This window comes from Mytilus trossulus, chromosome 4 (assembly GCF_036588685.1).
Source record: "Mytilus trossulus isolate FHL-02 chromosome 4, PNRI_Mtr1.1.1.hap1, whole genome shotgun sequence".
Classification (NCBI taxonomy): domain Eukaryota; kingdom Metazoa; phylum Mollusca; class Bivalvia; order Mytilida; family Mytilidae; genus Mytilus; species Mytilus trossulus.
The window spans coordinates 71,409,764-71,434,769 of NC_086376.1; the positions used below are offsets into that span (position 1 = coordinate 71,409,764).

The 25,006-nt window shown below is 30.8% G+C and overlaps 2 protein-coding genes across 4 annotated transcripts; one reads left to right on the forward strand and one right to left on the reverse strand.

Moving 5' to 3' along the window:
- The first annotated feature begins 46 nt into the window (after nucleotides 1-46).
- On the forward strand, nucleotides 47-23,275 carry LOC134715882 (putative cytochrome P450 120). 3 transcript variants are annotated; one of them, XM_063578411.1, is made up of 11 exons: nucleotides 47-157; nucleotides 11,623-11,871; nucleotides 12,313-12,390; nucleotides 13,004-13,124; nucleotides 14,781-14,917; nucleotides 15,445-15,521; nucleotides 16,163-16,357; nucleotides 17,309-17,416; nucleotides 17,972-18,099; nucleotides 18,562-18,649; nucleotides 19,299-23,275. In XM_063578411.1, the coding sequence occupies exons 2-11, from the start codon at nucleotides 11,682-11,684 to the stop codon at nucleotides 19,434-19,436; spliced, it is 1,260 nt and encodes a 419-aa protein (XP_063434481.1). In that variant the 5' UTR covers nucleotides 47-157; nucleotides 11,623-11,681; the 3' UTR covers nucleotides 19,437-23,275. The 3 variants fall into 3 exon arrangements, with proteins under 3 accessions (XP_063434481.1, XP_063434482.1, XP_063434483.1); XM_063578412.1 differs by having other exon boundaries at nucleotides 81-181; XM_063578413.1 differs by having other exon boundaries at nucleotides 83-155; nucleotides 11,620-11,871.
- LOC134716785 (uncharacterized) lies at nucleotides 5,285-6,967 on the reverse strand. Its single transcript, XM_063579793.1, has one exon. It carries the CDS (start codon nucleotides 6,965-6,967, stop codon nucleotides 5,285-5,287), a length of 1,683 nt encoding a protein of 560 aa, XP_063435863.1.
- Nucleotides 23,276-25,006: the final 1,731 nt, after the last annotated feature.

The following is a 25,006-nucleotide window of genomic DNA, read 5'->3' on the forward strand; positions in this document are numbered from 1 at the left end:
GGGCTTCTTTGAATTAAGGGAAATTATCCAATCATAGAGTGTGTAACTTCAACCACTTGGATTATTTTTGTTTACATCCGCTTCTGAATTATTTCACATGCACGATTCAGGAAACAACAAGTTTGAATCATTAAAACAGTAAAAAGATTGAACAGAAGTAAGATACTTCAAGAACAAATAAGTACATATATAACACAATCACATGTATATTTATGTTTGCCAATCTAGAAAGAGCAGAATAATTACAATCATATCAATTTATCATACCCAATAATTTTGCTTTACGTCCAGTGGCAAATATTTCATGCGTTTTCAGAACTATTGACATTATATTGAATGGACTTTAAACATCATCTATTCTCTGCTATCAGTTATAGTGCCTTCAATCAGAGATCAGTAATTCTCGTATCACATACAGCTTTGAGAAGAGACCATGCAGACATTACCAGCGAAGTCACAATGTCTGAGGAGAAGTTTTCAGCAATGTTTCAATGTGAGAGGATGCGTTATCAAATTTTTTCTGTCACTCGTAATATTTTCTTTTAAAAAGACGGTAATTAGCGATATATATGGGCGAATCCAGGATTGTGGAAAGGGGGGGCGAAGATTTTAAACTTTAAATTTTTTGGGGACCTTTTTGGGGCTAAAAAACATAAAAAACGTTTATAATATGCACTATTTAAACGGTTCCTGGATTGGAGCATGTACATTTTATAGTTGCTGTAAAGTGTACGGGTTGGACATTTTTATGCTGTATTCTCCGTATTAATTGTCTATCATAAAATGATAGTATTGATCCAAAGCTATGTACTGATATATTTGATGTAGAACTTATCAGTAAAAAATAGACATGGAAATTCCATGAAATTTACAATACGACCGACACGAGTTAAAAAAGACAAACAAGCAGTTTTTATCAAAATGTTTGATTGATATGTTTCACCCAACATAACTAACTAAGGGAACCGAAGTGAGGGGTTCCAAATCCATCAAAGACTAGGAAAGTGTCTGAAATGACAACGAATTTATGAATGACAGTCGACAAATGGAGACATAAAGGTCACACCCAGCAGGCAGATTACAGTCTGGTTTTGAAAAAAAGTATTCAATATATATAAGTCCGGCGAAACAGATATTCAAGTCAGACATGCAAACCCCTTCCACAAATAAATACGCCTGATTTTATTCATCATGTTCATTTCATGATAATGCTAAATAATTTTGTTGGAAATTTTCGTTTTTATTAACAAAAAAGTGGACAAGACTATTGTTTTCAATCCACTTACGGCCAGAATTTTTGTTTGAGGCAAGAATCAGAGTCAATTTTGTTCTCTAAAATATCTCAAACTGCCTCCTAAAATCAAATGGTTCGTACATGAGACTTGAAATATTTTTAGAACGTTTACTAAATATGAGAATGGAAATGGAGAATGTGTCAAAGAGACAACAACCCGAAATTCCCCCACCTGGAGGCGTCCTTCAGCTGGCCCCTAAACAAATATATACTAGTTCAGTGATAATGAACGCCATACTAATTTCCAAATTGTACACAAGAAACTAAAATATTAATTAAGTTATACAAGACTAACAAAGGCAAGAGGCTCCTGCCTTGGAACAGGCGCTAAAATGCGGCGGGGTGACTGGGCCCCAAATCAAGTTTATAAATATATTTATTATAAATTTGATCTTTTGGACTAAATCAATTAGATACAAACCGCTGAAATGTACGAAAGTAATTGTGAATGGAACGATTAAATTTATACGATGTCCGGTACTGAAATTAGTTTACCTGTCACCTGAACAGGTATAGTTTTCAGCTGTCCAACAACTAATTAGCCTTGATTAAAATTAGAAAGTATTGAAGTAAGGGTTGTTTTGATAGTAATTAATCAACATGTCACTTTTATGACCGGAAATGTATGGCTGTTAAAGGCAAAATGTTGGGTCAAAAAGATCGTGAATTATATTAGAATGACCGAAAAAGCCTTGAAAACTAAAAAAAATATGACCGTTTCATGCTTTTCCCAGCCGGTCTTTTACCGGACATTATACAAATGACCGGAATATATGACCGTTTTGGAAGCCCTGGACTGGGGATCATTATTCAACTTTGTTATTTATAAAATAAGCTGGGGCATTTGGAGTTAAACATGTTTTGTAGGTAAATAATATTGTGGAACTTTCTTTTTCATGAGAGTGTAATAGTCACTTTTACACTCTCATGAAAAAGAAAGTTCCACAAATTAGTCTATATAGTATTTACTATTACTTTCTGTTTGGTGGAATAGTGAAATAGAAGTCAATACGTTCTTGCTCAATCCTGTGTGGGTTTGAAGGTTTCCTGATTGTCAAGACATCCTCAGCCTACCCAATGTGTATTACTGTAATTTGAATTTCAAATTGACCGAGTGCCGTTTTTTCAACGCACTGGTCAACTCCACCATAGCAAATCACATGACTTTGACAATCAGTAAATACCAGCGAAAAATAGCTTTATAAGTAAAGAATTGTCGTATAAAAATTAAATACTCTAGTCTGATTAATCATTTTACTAAAAAAAAAAAAATCCGAGCAAAGGGGGGCGTACGCCCTCTACGCCCCCCTCTGAATCCGCCACTGGTAATAGTACGATAAACAGATAATTTTTTTTTTTTTATATTCTCCACAACATGAAGCTTTTTTTAAAACTCTTTTGCTTTGCTTACTCGCCCCAAAAGTTCATATTGTGACTCACAGCTGATATTTAATGATAACAATGTGAAGTAAACCCAATAATCTACATTAATGGTGTTTATTAGATTCATTGTGACATCACAAATTCCATTTAAAAAGCATAAACAGTATACAAATTACATTTGACATACGATAAACATATGATCTGGCGATCAACCAGATCAAGAGAATCATTCAAATTTTAGTTTTATCAATATCACAGATACTTTAAACACAAATTAACCCATATCATGCATGGGCCATAATATTATGGCCATACCAAACCACTGTTTTTTGGCACAAATGGCACTCCATACATTTTGAGGTCAACGTAATGCCATTAAATAGGAAGTATCCATGTTACCAAAATTTTTTTATTAATTAATTGTCATCTTTCTTACTTTTAAAGTTTTGAGCTAAAATACGAACTTGGAAAATTGAGTTAGGATCAGGACAAAAGTGGTTTTTTTGGTGGGTTGGCCTACCTTCGAAGTCTAAAAAAGAAAGTTATGAGGCCTTAAACTTGGACAAATAGTGTAAACCCAAAAGCATATAACTACTGATTGTGTTTATTATCAAAATATGCCAGCCAACGACTTCTTCCAGTTGCAGGTCCAGTTAAAGTACAAAATTGTGACAAAAATTTGGAATTTTTTTAAATTTTGGTGCAAATGACCTTCTTTTGACTGATTCACTTGGGTCAACTCTACATCTAAACAATAGTTGGATGTATCTATTAGTTTATCTCTGACTTTCAGGTAGAGAAAAATAATGTAAAATGTGACGCTTTTTGCACATGAGGATCAAATTAGAGCCAAATAAAATAGAATGTGTGGTTTCAGTAACTTTTAAAATAGTTAGGGTACTCTTTTTTTTCTGTAACATTGAATCGATGGGAGCGACACTGTGACTTAAGCAGTGCTAAATGAAAAATGACAAGTTATTGGTAACACATTTGTACAAATTCTACTTTAAAATGTATACAAATTTAAAATAATTTTTAAATGTAAAGACTAATCTTACTTCCATAGTTAGTCACAGAGGAACCAGAATATATGTTTAAAGCCTAGTGTTTTTCATCCTACATCCTACCGAGGACTCATTAATATTTCTGTGCATACATTTAAACCTGTTTTCACTAAAGGCACAATAATAACTTATCATCCAAGATAACATACAAAGTTAACAGGAGACCAATGTGTCAAAAAATATGTTATCTTTATTATACCTATAAAACTACTATAAAATATGTGTAGTAAAGTCCAAAACACTTTTTAATTTAAAAAAAAGTATCAAAAAGTATTTGACACAATCCTTTTTTTACAATGTATTATTTTAATTTGTTATGATATTTTTTTTTTAATTTTTACTACATGTACCTTTTTAACTGATTTATCTGGTTTGATCATTATACTAAATGACACATTGTAAAATAAATTATGTGTAAATATCTGTTTTATATTCCCCTTTACAGGACACATTATGGTGTACAACTGTTCGTCATTATGTCTGTCTGCCTGTTAGTTGTCGAGTTTACATGTTGGAAAAAAACTCAAAGAGGCTTTAACCAATTTATTATGAACTTTTGTGAATTGATTAAATATCTAAGGATGCAGATTCACTTTCACTTTTTGTAAATTTTAAATTTTAAGTTTCTGAAGTACATTGTGTATGGGATTTTATTCATAAAAAAGGGGGTCCAGTTTTCGAAACCATTACTCTAAAGTGCTTTGAGCAGTTTTCATGAAATATTGATGACTGGTTTCTATCTATTAAAGTAACCTCCCTCTAAATAACTTCATTCTTTGGAAAAGTTATCTTCCCTGAAAATGCATAGAATGACTGTACCTTCATTTGTATTTCATAGAAGAGCTGTTACTCGTGGCAATCTTCATTACTTTTATTTATGATGTGTGTTACAAATACATTTATATACATCAATATACCATCAATATACCAATCTAGAATTTGAAATTACCACCTAACATGCCCTGAGTGCTATTTTATCAATCCTTAGCCAGCTTTTAAATTTGCTGACTGTTATTCTCAATTTTGGATGGTTATATATACTTTCTTTCACATTTCTGGTTTTGAGTGTTCCTGGTGAAGGTTTATCCAAACAAAAGCCTTTGAACACACCAAATTTATTTTAGTGTAAGTTATTTCAATTTGCTAGGACTGAGATGATACCACTGTTGATGGACTGTTGACTGTGGATTCATTAATATTCGTTGGATACCAATTTTCGTGGGTTTCGTGGGAAAAGGTGAACCACGAATATGCAAGTTTTCATTATTCCACGAAAATTGATACCCATGAAAATAAATGAATCCACAGTATCCCCAAGGTTCATGTATAATTAGCCCAGGTTAGTCAGGGCTTTGTAACTACATGGTTTTTAGCATACATTTCTTGATATTTCTGTTTGTAAATTTTAAAAGTAAAATTCAATAGATGGACACATTGAAAAAAAAATATGTTCAAATGAAGAAACTCAGTTTCAACTTATATTGTATTTAATTATAAATTGGGTATGTAAAAGGTCTCAAAAATAATGTGCAGGCAAGTTTTTTTAACATCCTGATATAGTCACTTTATAAATTTTGGCGTCTTTGGTTGTATGGCCTTCTTCTGCACCACATGCTATGAAGAGTTGTCCTGTCTGTGTGAACGAAAGGGAAACTGGATGTAGTATTCCTATGTCTTTAGTGTTGTACCATGACACAAGGTTCCCTGTACTATCCAGGATGTGTAAGGAGTTCGTATTCATTTCAGACACCAAAACATTGTCACTTTTTGTTGTTACTATTCTATTTGGTTTAAATGATTTGAGTTTGTTGATTTTTTGATGGCCATTATATGAATTAATTATTTCGCCTCCTGGTTCAAACACTACCACTCTTCCTTCCTGACCTGGTTCACGGTCCACCACATGGATATTGCCAGTACTGGTACTGGTAATACTCCTAGGGTATGTAAGTATAGGTTGATTATGTTGATCATGTTCATACACAGTCTCATGGTCTCCCTTTTCGTTCATTACAAACACAGCTTTTCTTCCTAGTTTATCATTAACACCTCCTACTATAACTTTATTATTACTGGTTATGTGGATTATTGTGGAAGCTAAAGGTTTCACATTATATACAGTGTCTGAAAGTTCACCGGTGGAAATGTTAAGTTGTTGAAGTCTTGATTTCCCAACAGACAGAAGGAGGTCATTTGACGGTGATATTGCCATTCCATAAACTGCCAAGTTCAAGGTCGAAACTACATCAAGTTTTTTCTCCTTAGGTTCTGCTTTTACAACGTTATTGTCTAAAGCTGAATTAATATAAATAGAATCTTCATATGAAATGATATCCGATACAGCAGAAAGTTCTGTAAGATACTCTTCAATAATATGAAATGAAACTAATAATTTCTCTGGCTTTTTTAAAACTCCAACATTTGTTTGAGTTATTTCCCCTGAGTAAAAAATAGGTGTAGAATTGTATGTAGAATGTGTTTTCGGTGCTTTGACTTCCATTGAATTTTCAATTCTCCTTATGTCAGTAAAAAACTTAGTAATGTCTCTGGTTTTAAGAAAGTCACCAATTTCATTGTATTTTAAGTAAACTTCTCTCATGGATTTCGAAACTGTATGTATTTCAGTATCAATTGACTTCAAAATAGTCTTTATATTTTCATCATTTTCATTTTTTAGTTTTTGGATATATTTGTCAATAGTCCTTTTCAACAAATCGCCATGATTCATAATACTCTGGATTACTTTGCTGTGCTTCACATTTTCAGCATTCTTATGCTGTTCCAAAAGTTTTTTTCTGGTGATGACCTTCTCTTTTTCCATTTTAATTTGACTTTGTCCTTGTTTCAGCCTATCTATTTTAGTATTGTATGCTTCCCTAATCTCAATAAGTTGATTTACATGATTTATATGAACTTCAGACACACAAATAGGACAAACAAGACTGTCACATCTCTTGCAAAAAAGACGGCAAGATTTTTCAGCATGTTTTGAACATTGAATATTTTTTAAATCAATTTCTTCATTGTTAAGATCAACATCTTCGATATTTATGACCTTATGATCCTGTGCATTTCTTATTCTACAATGTCTTTCATCTTTACATTTATCACACATAAATAGTCCACAATCTGTGCATTTCCACCTGATGTTTTTCTCAGTATCACATAGATGACAATTTGTAGGTACTTGTAGTTGACTTTTATTAATGGATTGAGAATAAGCCATTATATTGCACACATGATTCTCACAGCTATCAGTATTACATTGCTTATATATATTAAAAAGAACAAATAATATTTAAACTTCCAATGTATTATGTGTAGATAACAAACCAATTTGAAATCTTCTTTTAATCAAATTAGGTTTGCCTAATACCGGTAAATGCAGTACATAATGATTTAACCAATTGATAATTTTTGTAGTTAATTAACTGTACAGAAAGATAATATAACATTACAGTTTAGATATGTTTTAAAGGAATTCACACTAGTGATACAACATTTATTAAAACTTTATTATTTAACAAAGTTGTGTTGAGTATAATGTTTTGACCCGTCCCCACCTGTCCGTCTGTCCATCAGTTCTGTTCTTGTCATCACAACACCTCTGAAACCACACAACAGAATTTCATGATAATTAGAACATATTATGTGTGTATATTTAAATATCATCAGAAAATTTTTATTAAATTTCATTCTAGGAGTTATATAGCGGTATGAACATAGAATTTTGACACCAAGATACTAGTGTATCAGTTTGTCATTGCATACCCTGAAACGATGCAACAGAATAACATAAACTTTGTAGAAATTGAAGACATATTAATCATGTTAATTGTAGATGTGCATATCGATGGGAAATTGTAATTCAAATTGTTTTTCATTTACATTAGGTAAAATATCTAAGGATATAAAATGCCTGTATTAAACATATATTTAACATGTAGCTATATACATATAGACTACATGTACCACAGACGTAAAACATCCCTTGGTTCTCATCTGTACTAAGTTCCTTTTGGTCAGTAAAACATCCATCAAAATTTGTGTATTTTATGGAGTTTAGAATAATGTTTACATTCACGTGAGCAAAATTTGCCTATGTATTTATTATGATCTTACCTCCTATACATTTCTAGGAATATGATTGGTTAAAAACATCCACATGGAGACTGTGTATATTCATATTAGGATAGTAGGGAGGCGAGGCTTATTTCATACACGGTTAGCAGTGGTGTTACGTCCCTTTATATTCCATACAAGGTAATAAGGAGGTGGGGCTTATTTCATACATGGTTAGTAGTGGTGTTAAGTCCCTTTATGAAAACAAAACGGTACTAGTACTGATAAAAAATCTTAAAGGTTTCAACTGACTAAGAAATTGATGATCAAGTGAATTTATAAAACACATTTAAACCTAACAAGTTGTTATTGTTTTTGTGGGATCAATGGAAGTAGTTTCTTAATGCTATTACTTTAAACAGTATTGAAAACTTGCTCACTTTGACAGATCACTGGTCTAAATTTTACATGTTAAGATAGTCTGTAAGATAAATTCGTTACATAGTATGCTAGTTCACTCGTTTAATCCATGCAATGTTCGGTCACATGTTGTCTTATTTTTTATATTCAAATAAGGCGATTAGTTATACTATAATTAATCATGATAATAAGACCTTTCAATACACCAAAGACATTACATTTTTGGGCCAAATAGGTGCTAAATCTAAGTTAAGATACATATCATCACTTACATTTAAATATGCAGTAGCAAATTTTAACTTTATCTGTATAACTTATTGAATGTAGATTTGTGCTGTCTAAGTAATATATATAATTGATTTGATATTATTTACGTTGTCATTTTAAGCTGTTTAGATATTTTTTAAAGATAAATCAGAATTATTGAACCTTGTGTACTATATTTACATTTGTGGCTGTTAAATTAAATAGTAAAGTTATTGTATAGACTGATCCATTTGACAATTTAGCCATAGAATTTCCTATTACCATGATAACTGACCATATTTAAAGTAAGTATCATTGGCATGATGTTTGCAGAAATCTCTAAAGTACTTAGAAATATATTGTTGTGTTTCTGTATAAAAAAATATAAAGGTACATCAGTTATGTGAATATTTTTACTTAGGTAATTTAGATTGATTGATTGATTGTTGGTTGCTTAACGTCCAGTGGCAAATAATTCATGCATATTCAGGACGAGAACAAGTTCACAATAAATACAATAGGTAGGTTGATACAATAGAGGCCATCTTGGATGATGGTCTGGGAAATTTGGACTGCCACCGGAAAAAGAGGGTATATTGGATAGGGACAGAAATTTTGCCTTGCAACAGGCCACCTACGGACCCCTCAAAGAGTTGTTGCAAGGGTTCTTAACGTACAAAGAGCGTGGCACTCTCTTTACACGAGGCATCAGATTTTACGTCCCCCTTCTGACCGGACGTGACTGCCAACTTGATACATCCCGCACAGCCAAACGGACGCCCCACTTCGGCAAGTGTTTTACTGCTGGTTGGGAGAAGACCAAGTGACCATATTTCTATATCCCAGCCACCCTTGGGGAAAGGTAATTTAGAAAAAAAAACCATTAAAACTCATAAACAGTAAAACACTAACGTAAGTCATTTAATCAATTTAACTATATGAGGTAGGTTATTGAAGATTATAAACCATTGATTTCTTAAACAACATGTTAAACTGATAAACATTATCAAGATTAGACTAGTACATTAAGATCCATGGCCATGCTTGAATTGGTCAATAAATTGATAGTCAAACAGAGGTCAAAGTATTTTTCTGCCATAATATTTATGCAAGAGGAAGAGACTCTTAATGAAAAATGTCAGGCTTTCTGGACCATGGGAAATTGTTCTAATAAAGTGTCTACTATTGTATATCTGTGTTTGTGCTTTTTTTTTGGTTGTTTTGTTTCTTATTAAAAAAAAGATAAAAATGGATCAGACACAATAAAAATGTACTAGTACAACAAATTTTAGATGAAAAAAATATATATTAATATCAGCATATGTAATCCTTTTGATTTCTGTATAAATTTACATATGTACTTATCAATCATGCATAAATCACATACATTGTTATATAATCTTAACAAATGAAACACAAATCATGCATAATTCACATACATTATTTAATGATCTTTACAAAGAAACACATATGTTTGTCTTCACTTATTAAACACAAATTGCACAAATTTGGCATGCATATTATGGCTTTTAGCTATATATAGGCTAAGGGGCTTATATGTATATAGACGTAGAGCATTAGTTCTCAGTATAAAACTTTTAATATAAAGATAGATCTATTCTTGGAATAATCTTTACTGCTGGGTCACACAAATTTTTGACATGAGCTAGGGTTGATATATCATTTCAGGAAGTTTTTCCTTATTTTACATTTTATCTTTGAGATGACAAAAGGCAAAGTTTAGATTTTTGTAAAAGCCTAAACCATTTGTAAACTGAAAGTAAGGAACTTTTAAAAAGGAATATCTTTCTACTTTAAATGTCGTAATTGTATATAATTATTGTAGTATTTTGTTAGGAAGGTAATTTTACTGACAAGCAAAGGGATATTTTAAAAAGAAATTGAATTTAAGGGATATAAAGCTGAAACTAATCAAATTGTATGTAGTAATATATTAATATTAAAAGTGACATAAGTTATAGATTTTTTAATTATATTAATTCTGTTTACTGGTATGTATTTAAGGAAGGTACGTAACATCTGGTCATTTTTTTATAAATTGACGTAAAACTAATAAATTAATAAATTCTAGGGAATCACTTACAGAAAATAAATGGTAAGACACATGCATTTTATATTATATTTTCTATATTTTTTTTTTACCTTTTATTTTCTCAAAAAGGATATCTAACACTAGGTTGTCTGAAGCCCAGAACCTGATTTGAAATTTTATGTCATATCCTGAATGATCTGGTTGGATTAAGGATTTTGTATCAATGCAATATTTTTTTTTAATTTATAGACCACTGTTTTTAGAATTTGGACAATTTAAAGCTTGAAATTTTGTGAAGACATGTACATCTGTCTAATGCTAAAGACTATATATTGATCTCGATTTATCTTTTTAATTTATTCATCAATTGATAAAAAATCATACTAATTTGTCAGTCATTACTATTTTTAATTTCATCTACATGCTATAGGACATTTATTAACAATACATTTTTAAATTTGTATATTATACTCAGATAAATTGCAATTTGTTAGTCCAAAATATTGTCATGTTTGATGATTGTCACCTGACTGTCCAGCTATGGTGAGACAAGTTATCACTTCTGTTGACTTTTCTCCTGGTATGCAACAGACATGTCATACTTTGTTAATCCCAACTCTGTTAAAATTATATGACAGAAGTCAACCAAGCCTACAAAGATTCTTCTACAGGATACAAAGTTATTTAGTTGTTATTTTTAATGGAACAATTTCAGTCTTCTTAAAAACTGTACCCTTTGATTTGTAAATTATATTTGTACTGCATTTTAACTATACTGGTCCATTACTTCAGCTTCTTTTAATAGTGTTGCAAATTATTATTGTAACAAATCAGGGTTACCAAAACTAAGGTTTCACTTTATAGGTTTGGACTTTTTTTGCATTATATTTTATGGGTAAAAGGACTAGTAAATGTTACTTATGAATTAAGCAACAATGTGTTCATGTATCTTCCAACAACACATCATGAATATATAATGTTTTTCTGAATATATTTGCAGCAATCTGATTAGATATTGAAAATGATATAAGGACAAATGCATGTGTACAATTAACTCACTAAAATGATTGATTCTTTATTTATATTATTTTCTGTTTAAGGATGACACCATAGTAACAGACATAATGGGATAGTAAAATATAAATAATAAAAGATCACCATGGCAACCATCCCTGGATCTGCTGGATTGCCGTTGCTAGGCGACAGATCATATGACTTCTATAAAGACCCAGTGAAGTTTATGGAGAAAAACATCAGTTACTACAAGAACAGAAATTTTATTGGAAGATTTCTGAATAAATCAACAGTGTTTGTTGGATGCAACAAAACTTTGAAATGTTTACTGACAGGTTTGTTGTTTTAGTAATAATTATCTGTGTAAAACTCTTACTTTTAGAGATTTTATAATAATTAATCACTAACTGCCAGATTTTGTAGTGTTGCCTCTCATAGTGTGGCCATTCATCACTAACTGCCAGATTTGTAGATTTGTCCCCCATGTTCCATCACTTGCCAGATTTGTAGAGTTTTCTCCCATACATCACTAACACCAAATTTGTAGAGTTGTCTCCCATACATCAATAACTGCCATATTTGTAGAGTTGTCTCCCATATTCCAATACCTACCAAATGTTAAGAGTTGTCTTCCATACATCACTTACTGCCAGGCTTATAGATTTGTATCCCACATTTCATTTATTGCCATAATATAGAGTGACTCAGAGGCACATTTCCCCCCGTTTAATTAAGGACAGGTATACTAATAGTGTTTTTTTTTTATATATTTTCAGAAGAGGCAGATAAACTTGATCTGGGATATAAAATGTTCATGGGAGACATCTATGGTGACAACATTTTATTTACTGATGGTGAGAAGATTATTTTTCAGAATATAATCTAAAGGTTTTACATAACAACATCTTTAATAGTGTATAGTTTAGAACAGTTTTGGTAATTGATAAGTTTCATGAAGGGATATGGGGCTACCTTCTGTTGTTCTGACAGAAACCCATTAGCCACCACTATTTATCATTATGCCTTCCATTATTGATCTGGTTTTCAGTACATTATAGCACATAACAAAGGCTTATGATTATAATCTAGTTGTGATCTTTCTTGTCAAACTGACATATATAGTATAAACAAATTTCAAACAGGATCATGTAAATTAGTTATCTTGAATGTTGGGGCAGTTCTTTAACTGTTTTCTTTATTACAATTTAACCTTTTTAGTGTGAACATCTATCTGTGAGCACAAACCAACTTTCAGTTACTCACAAAATCAAATGTAAAGAAAAACAATGAATGCAAGAAACTAAAACTTGTCACAGTACAAACTGATTTTAGACATTGAGTGGTATCAAGTGCTATTGGAGAGTAGGCTAATACAGAATGGCATTGGCATCTGTAGTGTATCATGTGCCCAGTGGTCAAATCTGGGAATGCATTAAATTCATGTTAAGTTTCTTCTTTGAATTTCAGGTTTGGACATGGTATCCTTACGAGAGTCTTTAATCCTACTGTTTACCCCTGAAGCTGTTTCTACTTATCAAGAGACAATCAAACATGTGGTGACAAACTTTATACACAAAATAGATACGGAGTAAGTACAGATAATCAAACATGTGGTGACAAACTTTATACACAAAATAGATACAGAGTAAGTACAGATAATCAAACATGTGGTGACAAACTTTATACACAAAATAGATACAGAGTAAGTATAGATAATCAAACATGTGGTGACAAACTTTATACACAAAATAGATACGGAGTAAGTATAGATAATCAAACATGTGGTGACAAACTTTATACACAAAATAGATACGGAGTAAGTATAGACAATCAAACATGTGGTGACAAACTTTATACACAAAATAGATACGGAGTAAGTATAGATAATCAAACATGTGGTGACAAACTTTATACACAAAATAGATACGGAGTAAGTATAGACAATCAAACATGTGGTGACAAACTTTATACACAAAATAGATACAGAGTAAGTACAGATAATCAAACATGTGGTGACAAACTTTATACACAAAATAGATACAGAGTAAGTACAGATAATCAAACATGTGGTGACAAACTTTATACACAAAATAGATACAGAGTAAGTACAGATAATCAAACATGTGGTGACAAACTTTATACACAAAATAGATACGGAGTAAGTACAGATAATCACTACAGATGCAGGTCTTTATAGTTTCTTTTCCACAAATTAAATTGCTAGAATACAAGTGTTTTTTTCAACTTACCTTAAATTTCTCAAGTTTAGGAAGGTTGAAAATTGACTCAAACTTCTGAATTCCTGATTAATGTAATATTTGACCTTCATTAGAGTTAAAATTTTAATCTCAAGAATTTAATCCAAAAAACTCTGCAAAGAACTGAGGTTAATAAACTCTGCAAGACCTTCCTGAAGGCTTGTTGATATCAAAATACTTAGAGGTGGTATGATTGCAAATGATACATCTTTCAACCATGGTCCAAATGATTTGAATATAATCAACTTAAATTCACTGTAGTGTCTTTAACAATGAGCAAAATCCATAACTCATAACTAGTCAGCTATAGAAGATCTTTTTTTTTCAAATAAGATCCCTCATTATTCATCTTTGTTTTGTAGGGAGATAGGAAATTAAATGAAATTTGTATTTGGTATGAAAAAATACTGACCAGTATGTACTCCCCTCTGTAAAAGAGAACATTCAAATAAGTGATGAAAATCTTCACCATCTGAAATAAATGATAATACACTCACAGTTTAAATTGTCTCCCCTGTTAGGCCAAAAAAAATATATGTCTGTTTACGGTTACTTGACTGACACTATTTTCATCGCTGACCCTAAGCCATTTTATTTCCGTGGTAAAGTGAAAAATAAACTAAACTCGTCTCTAAAGTGAAGATAGTGTTGCCTGATACATCCCAATGTTCATAATCGTGAATATGATAGCTGTTTTAAGGAAATTCGCTACTCGTGTGATGTAATAAACATTTTTCCGCCATATTTTTCCAACCAATATCAAAAGGAAATAATCCAATCATTAAAATTACAGGTAAAGTCTGCCCATGATCAACAGATGACAAGACGAAACCGCACACTCAAAATCATGTCATAAAAAATAAATATGATAAAATGGAAATACCGACCTACCTACCCTATTTTTTAAAGCATGTAACCTTAAACAGACATATATTTTTTTTTGGCCTTATAGATCCCTTGTTGATATTTATATGGAATACTTGCAGGAATCCAGTATGTTTGTATCAAACATTAAAGAGGATGTGTATAGAAGTGTGTCTTAGTTTGTTCCTTGGTATTGACTTTGATACAATGACAGAATTAACAGAAACTATTGTCTCCTTGACAACCACTCATTGGCATGGTGAGTTTAATTAGTTGGGGAATTTTGAAAGTAAAAATCCTTATTTCAGAATGTATTTATTATGCTATACTAATATAAGCCCTGTTGGAGGTTTTTTTCTGAAAATAAAGTACATAGTACAGACTGGAATAGAATTGAGAATGGAAATGGGGAATATGTGAAAGAAACAACAACTTGACCAAAGAGCAGAAAACAGCCTAAGGCCGCCAATAGGTCTTCAAAACAGTGAGGAAATCCTGCACCTGGAGGCATACTTCAGCTGGACCCTAAACAAAAATGTACTAGTTCAGTGATAATGGACTTCATACTAAACTCTGAAAAATGTTAATTACCTAAATAACTAACAAGGCTCCTGACTTAGGATAGGCGCAAAAATGTGGCGGGTTTAAATAGGGTTTGAAATCTCAACCCTTCCTTATACCTCTAGCACAATTTACCTTTAGTAGATATATCTTATAAATTTAAGTCATATAAAACTTCAAATTTACATATACAAAACCTGGTATAATTATGCTTTATTTTAATAGGTATAATATCAGTTCCAGTGAATCTAAAACTTCCTATTGGTGGAGCCTCTACTTTTAGTAAAGCTTTAGATGCAAAGGTTTGTACTTATATCTATTGGTTTCTTTGATTTGTCTTGTTATGGCCTTATACAATTATTTAAATCCCCAAAAAAATGATATTTTCTTCTGATTAGTTTTGTGTAGTCTATCCACTGTAATTTGAAAATTCAAGAGTTAACAACTTTTCCACTAAGTGCTTAAAATTTTAATCCTTGAATCAAAGCTTTGTTTTTTATACACCCCCTTTTACAGGACTTATTATGGTATACTGTTGTTTGTCTGTCTGTTCATCCTTCATCAACATAATGGACATTAACTCAAAAAGCTTTAACCAATTTGCCTAAAACTTTGATTAATTATTTATATCTATTGAAGTGAGTTCCCTTTTGGTTTTTTTTATAAATTTTAGATTTTACATTTCCAAGCTATGGGGTTTTATTCATAAAAAAGGGTGATTTTGCAGTTTTTAGACAATATCTCAAAAATGTTTTCACCAAATCTCATGAAACTGGGTGAATTATTTTATATCTACTGTTGTATTCATAATTTTTTATTTTCATAAATTCTAATGTAACATTGAGAAGTAATTGTACTTTATTCTTTGAAAATGTGACAGGCATATCATGTGTTCATGGTTGTATAAAGCAGCAATGAATTAAGACATTTGTTACTTTTACAGGCAAAACTGCTTGATATAATCCAAAACAAAAAAACAAGCACTAGTCGTCATTTTGCAAAGAAGATACAGGAAGTACCCAAGGGAGATAATGGAATATTTGTGAACAATCATCTGCTTCTGTTTACCTCTGCCCTTGTACCAAAAGCATTATCTTCATTACTCACATCATTCATAATAGAAGTTGCCAAGCAAAAGGTATATAAAACTTATTATTTCTTATGCAGCAAAAATACTGCAATCTGATTGGTTGACTACCCCAGTGTAAATAGCACCCCACCCTGGTTCACCCGGGGATAAATAAAATTTTGCCAAGTTTAAAAATAAAATGAAATTTTGCCATAAAAAATTTAAATATAATATAAAATGTTTCCAAAATAAAGAAAAAATTAAGAAAATAAATTATAAGAAGAAAATGCAAAATGCCAAAAAAAATAAATTTGAAAACTCTAAAGAACACAAAAATTTTCTGAATTTTTCCAAAAATAAAGTAAAAAGTATTTGACAATGTGCAGCAGCATGGACATTGAAAAAATATTACGCTGGAAATTTTTCATTACCATTTTTACAATTTTACATCCTGGTTTCAAATGAGTAAAGGAATTGTTCATAAGAAATAAATTCGTTATCTTGGTGTAATCAGGGGTGTACAGAATTTTACACCGTTGTTGAAAATTCATACACCCTGAGGCGCACCAAGATAACTAATAATATCTAGTAACCATATGTTTTATTTACCAAGTTTCATAGAACACCTCTCTTAAAAAAAGGTACACAATTTATAGATTTCTGATGTATAAGCAATGAAGTATATGCGCAATTAAAGAAAAAAATAGAAAGAAGACATTTTATTATTAGGTATTTTCATTTCTTTCTATACAATGTTCAATGTAAGTCTTCTTAGTATGTGTTTTTTTTAATGCAATATCCATACATTTGCACTGCCAGTCCAATGTATATGCAAATAAGGAGATGTGGTATAATTGACAATGAGACCACTCTCCACCAGAGAGAATATGATGACAGCATACTCACAAACAAAAAACTGTAAATTATAAGTTCATACACAACATACACCAATTATGCAATGAAGGGGAAAAGAAGTATTAATTAAAAGATCCTACTGAAAATTGCTTTTATTTCAAACAGGACCTACAAGAAAGCATTCTTACAGACAGAGGTTTAAGAGAGATATATATGTTAGAAGTCCAGAGAATGTACCCTCCATTCTTTGGTGGTAGGAGAGTTATAAATAAGGTAAGGTGTTTTCCCATTGATTGATTGTTGGTTGCTTTACGCCGCATTAGCACAAAAAGGCTATATCGCGGCAACAGGTGTTTTCCCAAATTATCAACCTAATTCTTAATTATTTATTTTTTGATCTTACATTTCATCAACCGAAAAATGTTTTCATTCAATAAAGTATAATTGTATCTTACTCCTTTGAATTCATTTATTTCCGCGGGTACCAATTTTGTGAATTAATGAAATCTTGCATGTTAATGGATATTTAATTCATGGTTTTTATGAAGTCTGCACTTTCCTATTGAAAATTTGTTATTTGTTGAACATTTAATTTCGAGGTTCACCTAAACTGACGAAATCCTTGAAAATTGATATCCAACAAATAATAATGAATCCACAGTATTGGTTTTTACATTTTTTATTTCCTCACATCTGAATTTGTTTACAACACCAGTTTAATTTCTAATGTCCAAACAACAGCATTTTTTTTTTTAATTTAAGTTTTCAGTTTATATTGAAAATGAACATAATTTTCCTATATTTATGTAGATGTGTTTTATTTTTCAGGATGTTGAGGTTAATAAACAGAAGTTTGTGAAGGGTAATGCCATTGTATTTTCTACATATGCCACACACAGAGATCCTGAGGTATTTGATGATCCTCACCAGTTTCAACCACAACGATGGACAGAAAAGTAATTTTGGCAATTTTTATTAAATCCTTTAGCTAAAAAAAATGTTTTCTCTAATATCAGTAGATCTTTAGCCTGCTTGCATTTATGTCAATTTCATGGCAATAACTTACCAGCAAACAAATGGGACGAAACTTGACATCATAATATAAGTTTAACCAAAATATGATCCAACAAGGTATCAGAATTATAATTTATTTGGTGGCTTTTTTCCTATCTTCATGAGATTCCCATGTGGAACTAAGGGCATGATTACAAGGTCCAAATATTGTTGAAAGGATAAAACCAAACTCAAGGTTATTATGCAGAGCAAAAGAGGAATCAAGGCTCTATTTTTATGTGTGGGTCGAATGCTGAAAGAATGGTAGAAATGAAGATTTTATGTTGTTATCTTTTTATCACATATGTGAAATTAAAAAGAAAATTACTAATTTTAGTCAAAAATAAATTTTTATTTCTTTTCAGAAATATGAATGACAAAGACAAATTATTTTGCTTTGGTGCAGGACCTAGATGTTGTGTAGGACAGAAGTTAGTTTGGTGTATAATTGATGTGAGTTTTTACATGTAAAAAATATAATTAGGAGAATATATTTGTAAATTGTGTATAGATGATATTTATAGGTATTTATAAAGAATAAAGAACAACAGAGCCATTAAGAAATCAATAACACATATACAATTATGAAGAAAAAAAATCAAAATATTCTGTGTTATCAAATAGGATTTAACTCTGGTGGATAGTTGTCTCATTGGCAATCATACCACAACTTCTTATTCTTTATTATCACTGAATTTGATAACAAATATGGTTGATTAAACCAAAGCCATTCATAGCTGTAAAACACTTTTCAGCCCCATTTATCGGCATTATGTTTTCTGGTCTGTGTGTCCTTTGTTCGTCCATTTGTTCATCCATCTGTTCGTTAGTCCGTCTGTCCCGCTTCAAGTTAAAGTTTTTGGTCAAGGAAGTTTTTGATGAAGTTGAAGTCCTATCAACTTGAAACTTAGTACACATGTTCTTTATGATATGATCTTTCTAATTTTAATGCCAAATTAGAGATTTTATCCAATTTTCACGGTCCACTGAACATAGAAAATGATAGTGCGGATTGGACATTGGTGTACTGGGACACATTCTTGTTTTTAAAGTACAACATCTAATCGATCATCAACTAAATAATATTCTTTCTTTATTGTAGACCATTATTGATGAAATGTTGACCAAATTCAAAGTATCATTAATTGATGAACAAGATCTCACTCATAAATGGTTACCAGTTTCCAGACCTAAAAATGAAGTACTGGTACAGTTTACTGAAAAGGATACCAGTCAGTAGCATTGACAAAGTATCCTATGAAATTACAGCAATATTTTTGAAAACAATAACTGTATGAAGTATGTTTGAGGAACAAAATGGGACTTTAGTTGACATGTCTTTCATAATCAGGGATGCATTGTATATATGCATTTTTTGTTAATTTCCATACATGTAAGTTTGAGGTACGTTTTGTGATATTCAAAAACAGTGATTTGTCATTAGGTTGATAACTTTGGTTTGCGGATGATACTAGAATTGAAAGAAAATGCAAAATAGGAATACTTCACAAAATTTTTGGAAGAAAATAAATTGTGAGAATGCAACGAGAAGAAATATCATAGTAACAAACTGACTGATTTTGAATTTAATTAAAAAAAAAAAAAGTATATTAAATATTTTTTTAAGTCCTAAATCAAGTATTGATTGTTTTTAAACGTAAACATAAATATATAGGAGAAATTAGTAATGAATTATACCTTTTTATCTATATCTATATGAAATAAGCATTTGTAATAAGAAAGAGAATTTATTGAACTTCATATAAATGTGTCTCAAACTTACACTTTGCACATACATTAGATTTGTTTTTTATAGTTATTATATATCATAACTTATACGCTACTTAACAAAAAATTGTACATTATACAAGACTATGAACAAAGATCTATTAATGTAGCAATTTTTAATTTTGATATATATATTTTTTTGATAAACACTTTTTATTTGCCTGCTCTAGTTGAGGGGTCAACTGTTTTAACTTTCTCTGGCTGTGTGTCCATCCATCTTTATGTCCTTTCATCCCATTGAATTCTATAATGCTATATATGTAATTTTTATTACAATTTTCAAGGAAATTGCAGTTAAAAGATTTCTTCAGAAATGTATTACAAGCTTCAAGTGAATATGTATTGTGTATAGAGTTTTCTGATTCAAAGTTTATCAACTTCAGACTATTTTCTGATTTCTTATAACAGGGGTATTATTTGATTTTAATACTTGTTTACAATCAGTTTTAACTAGACTGTCAAATGAAATGCTATTTATACCCCTGCTTTAAAAAAGGGGGGGTATACTGTTTTACCTCTGTCTGTCAGTCCGTCCGTCCGTCAGTCCGTCCGTCAGTCAGTCCGTCCCACAAAACTTTCGTCACATTTTTCTCAGGAACTACACATCCACCCTTTCTGTAATTTGGTATCAACATTTATATATGTCAGCCATACTGTGTGATGCGTTTTCAGATTCATCACTTGACAACTTCCTGTTTACCGAACACTTGTATGATTTTACACATGATAGCCAAGTTGAAAATTTTCGTCACATTTTTCTCAGGAACTACAATACAAGGATTTCTGAAATTTGGTTTCAGGATTTATATAAGTCAGCTTTACCATGTGATGCGTTTTCAGATTCATCACTCGACAACTTCCTGTTTACCGAACACTTGTATGATTTTACACATGATAGCCAGTTGAAAATTTTCGTCACATTTTTCTCAGGAACTACAATACAAGGATTTCTGAAATTTGGTTTCAGGATTTATATAAGTCACCTATACCGTGTGATGCGTTTTCAGATTCATCACTCTACAACTTCCTGTTTACCGAACACTTGCATATTTTCACACTATTAATATTATCCACTTGCGGCGGGGGTATCATCAGTGAGCAGTAGCTTGTAGTTTCACTTGTTAATTCATAATTGTCAATTTTCAATGAATAACCATTATGTTCCGAATTATGATTGTTGAAAAGGACAAACAAAAGACAACCATTTACTCCAAAAATACATTTAAACACCATCAGGATCATAAAAATTTCTTAAACCACAATAAATTTATCGTTGTAACAATATTTGTTAAACCAAAACAGCTGTTGCTCTGGTGCCCACTACATAATTAATATTGAGTTTGCTGCGAAATTAGCCGCTGTTAGAATAATTTATTCATTAGAAATTGCTCAAAATACTTCTACAATCATCCAAATCAAAATGACATGTAAATAAAAGGTTGATCTAGTCCTTATAAGTATAAAAATTTCTTTAATGTGATATGTATACATGCTATATACTGTAAATTCCGAAATTATTGCGAGGTTTTTTGTAAACGCAATAATTAAAACTGGCATTTTGAAATGTTTTATATGAATTAAACAGGATTTTTCTCAAAATCGTAAAATTCAAAATTGCATATAAGTCCAAAATGATGAAATCCCAATAATAAATGCATTAATTAATTTCTGAATTTACAGTATGGGACACATAACTTAATTTTTGCTTCAAGTTTAGCTAGTCAGGATTCATTCACTTTTATGGTCACATTAAAGAATCAGGTAGGCATGTTTAGCTGATTCACAATATATATTTGACACATTCCCCATTTCCTTTCTCAATTTTATTAAATTTGTGATTTTTATTGCTATTAATTATGTACATTTGTGAACTCACATTTAGTCTCTCTTTATTTACATTTCAAACAGCTGCTGGTCAGTATGTGTTTCAGACATGATTGGACATTTGAAAAAATCAAAGTGCTTTGAAGCAATTATGGGTAACATTTTGCATGAAAAAAGTAATTAGAAATATAGATTTTCAAATATTTTGAAAAAAATCAAAGTATTTACAGTTTTAATCAAAAATTGTTTGAAGTTGAACATTACACAGAAAATATTAGACCAATTTATCAGACTTAACATGCTTAAGAATCAGAAATGGAAAACAGCATTACATGTATGTTATAAAGTTTTAAAGATTTTTTTTAATTTGAAGAATATTTATTTTATTTAGACTTACTACCTTATAGAGATTAAATAACATTATGCAGATTTATAACTGGAAATCACTGGTTTATTTTACCTATAGAAACTAGTAGATGAATTGTTCAATTGTTAAAATATGTATAGATAGAATAGTTTTTATTCAGTGTAACATGTGTTTATTCAGTGTTACATCTGATGATTAAATGTAACATGTTTATTCAGTGTAACATGTGTTTATTCAGTGTAACATGTGTTTATTCAGTGTAACATGTGTTTATTCAGTGTAACATGTGTTTATTCAGTGTAACATATGTTTATTCAGTGAAACATGTTTATTCAGTGTAACATGTGTTTATTCGGTGTTACATCTGATGATTAAATGTAACATGTTTATTCAGTGTAACATATGTTTATTCAATGTAACATGTTTATTCAGTGTAACATGTCTTTATTCAGTGTAATGTATGTTTATTAAATGTAACATATGTTTATTCAGTGTAACATATGTATGTTTATTAAAAATGTAACATGTCAGTTTAGTTTTATATCTACAAGGTTTGTTATTCAATTATAAGTGTTTATATTTACTGCTTTTTACGTATACTAAAATGTTTTAAAATAGATAATTGTACTGCTGGCATTTATGAGTGAAAAAGAGGAACAAAAAATATATATTAAGTTGGTTAAAATAGAACCTTTTTGGGGGGATCAATGTTGTTTTTTTCAAGCTATTCAATACAGTATAGAGGCATTCTGTTTTTGTTGTCAAAAATTTGTTTAAAGGTATTTAATTTTCTGTTAATAAGTTAAGTTTATTCAAAGGTATCTGTTTGTTATGAGTCATATCATTGTGATCTTTTTATTATCAAATTGTTATAGGACATGTCTTTTTCTGATTTTATTGGTATTGCACAAATGGCAAAAACACTACTTATGTATATTGATTTAAGGTCTAAGGTCACATATAACATATCTAGAGGAAATCATATCAATAGAAAATTGATCTCTATACTCAAAGTCATTTTTTTAGACATTCATTTCATGCTAGATAAATGTTGTCAATTGTTTTTTTATACATATTTGCACAATAAATATATAATGATATTTTAAAAATATTGGTATTTACTTAGGATTTAGAGATATTGAAGTGGCAATGCAAAGATTTATTTAAATTTATTAAAATGTAAAACAGGCGAGACATTTCAGTGTGTGCACTCTTGCATTAAGTGAGAAACCAATTGTGTGGATTTGTTGGTAAAGCTAAACTACAAATTAAAAAAATAAAGGTTTATATAAGAAATGTCTCACACAATTTAAAAAAAATCAGTGCCTTCATTTCAACAGAATTATGGCTTGAAAATATTAGTTGTGTGGCTCTCAAGACATTTTTTTCTCCTAGATATATAAAAAGTTTTTTATGGGATGAATGCCAATGAGACACAATATAGACAAAATGATAGTTTACAACATTGAGTAATAAATACCCATACCCTGTAGTTAGATGAATAGATCCCTTGGGTAATAAAATATGAATCATTTCAAAAGTCAAAACTATCTGCCAGATTTTGGCTTATAACATAAAACAAGCTGAAATGTCATGCCTGCTTCACTGACCATCGATTTTATGTTTTATCACATAAACTTAAAAAAGATTTATTTTGATTTATTCAAATGTAAAACAGGAGAGACATTTCAGTGTGTGCACTCTTGCATTAAGTGAGAAATCAATCATTTTTAAGGATCTTTGACAAAGAGTTCAAGGTCAGAGAAGTCCTGTCAGACAGACATGGAACCTGATTTTCATTGGTTGTTGTTAGTTCATATGGTTCATAAGTGTTTTCTGGTTTTTTGCTTTTTATATAGTGTAGGCTGTTGGTTTTCCTGTTTAAAATGTTATACACTTGTCATTTTTAGGCCCTTTTTAGCTTGCTGTTTGGTGAGAGACAAGGCTCTGTGTTGAAGACCATACCTTGATCTATAATATTTTACTTGTACAAATTGTGACTTGGATGGAGAGATGATGGAGAGTTGGTTTCCTTGGCAATTGTACCACATATTTTAATAATTACATCATACAATTATTCCAAACTTCAAAAATAGTTGACCTTTTTGCTTATAGTAAATGAAACACAAATCATAACAAAAAAATCTTAACATTGATCAATGAATCATAAAAATGAGGTCATGATCAGATGAAACCTACCAGACTAACACATTTAGATCTGCTAACTTCTGAATATACAATGCTTTTTACATATTTTTTACTCTGCAACTGCTGCCTTCCAATAGTAATCCCTGTGAAACATTAAAAAACAACAAAACAATTGTGACAGACAACAACCAAAAAAACCAATTTACAGGCTCCTGCTTTGGATTAAAAACATGACATTGTGGAGTTAAAAAGCGATCTTATGAGGGCTCAACTCTTCCACAACCTGGGACAGTTGTGGGACATCCCAACTGTAATTAAATGATGGACAATCACAGATATTTCTATACTGTATTACCTGCAATTTTTTGTGAGTTTGACGACGGCAGATCATTGGTAGTTAAGTTCATTCAAATCTTATTAGACTCTTTGTGTGCTTTAGAGCTTTATTATACGGTATAAGACACCTGCCTAGTGTTAAAGACTATAGACCTCTACATTGTTTTTGGCCTTTAGATTGATGTCTCCTTCAGGACTGCCTCACATCTCTTTTTATTCATTCTGACTTGTTTTTACTTTGACAAATAGGTCTGCAACCTCGTTTTCTGTAAGCATGGCCATGTGTAGAAGGTTACTTTCTTCCATTATTTCATTTAACATGTTCTGATTGACATAAAATTATTACC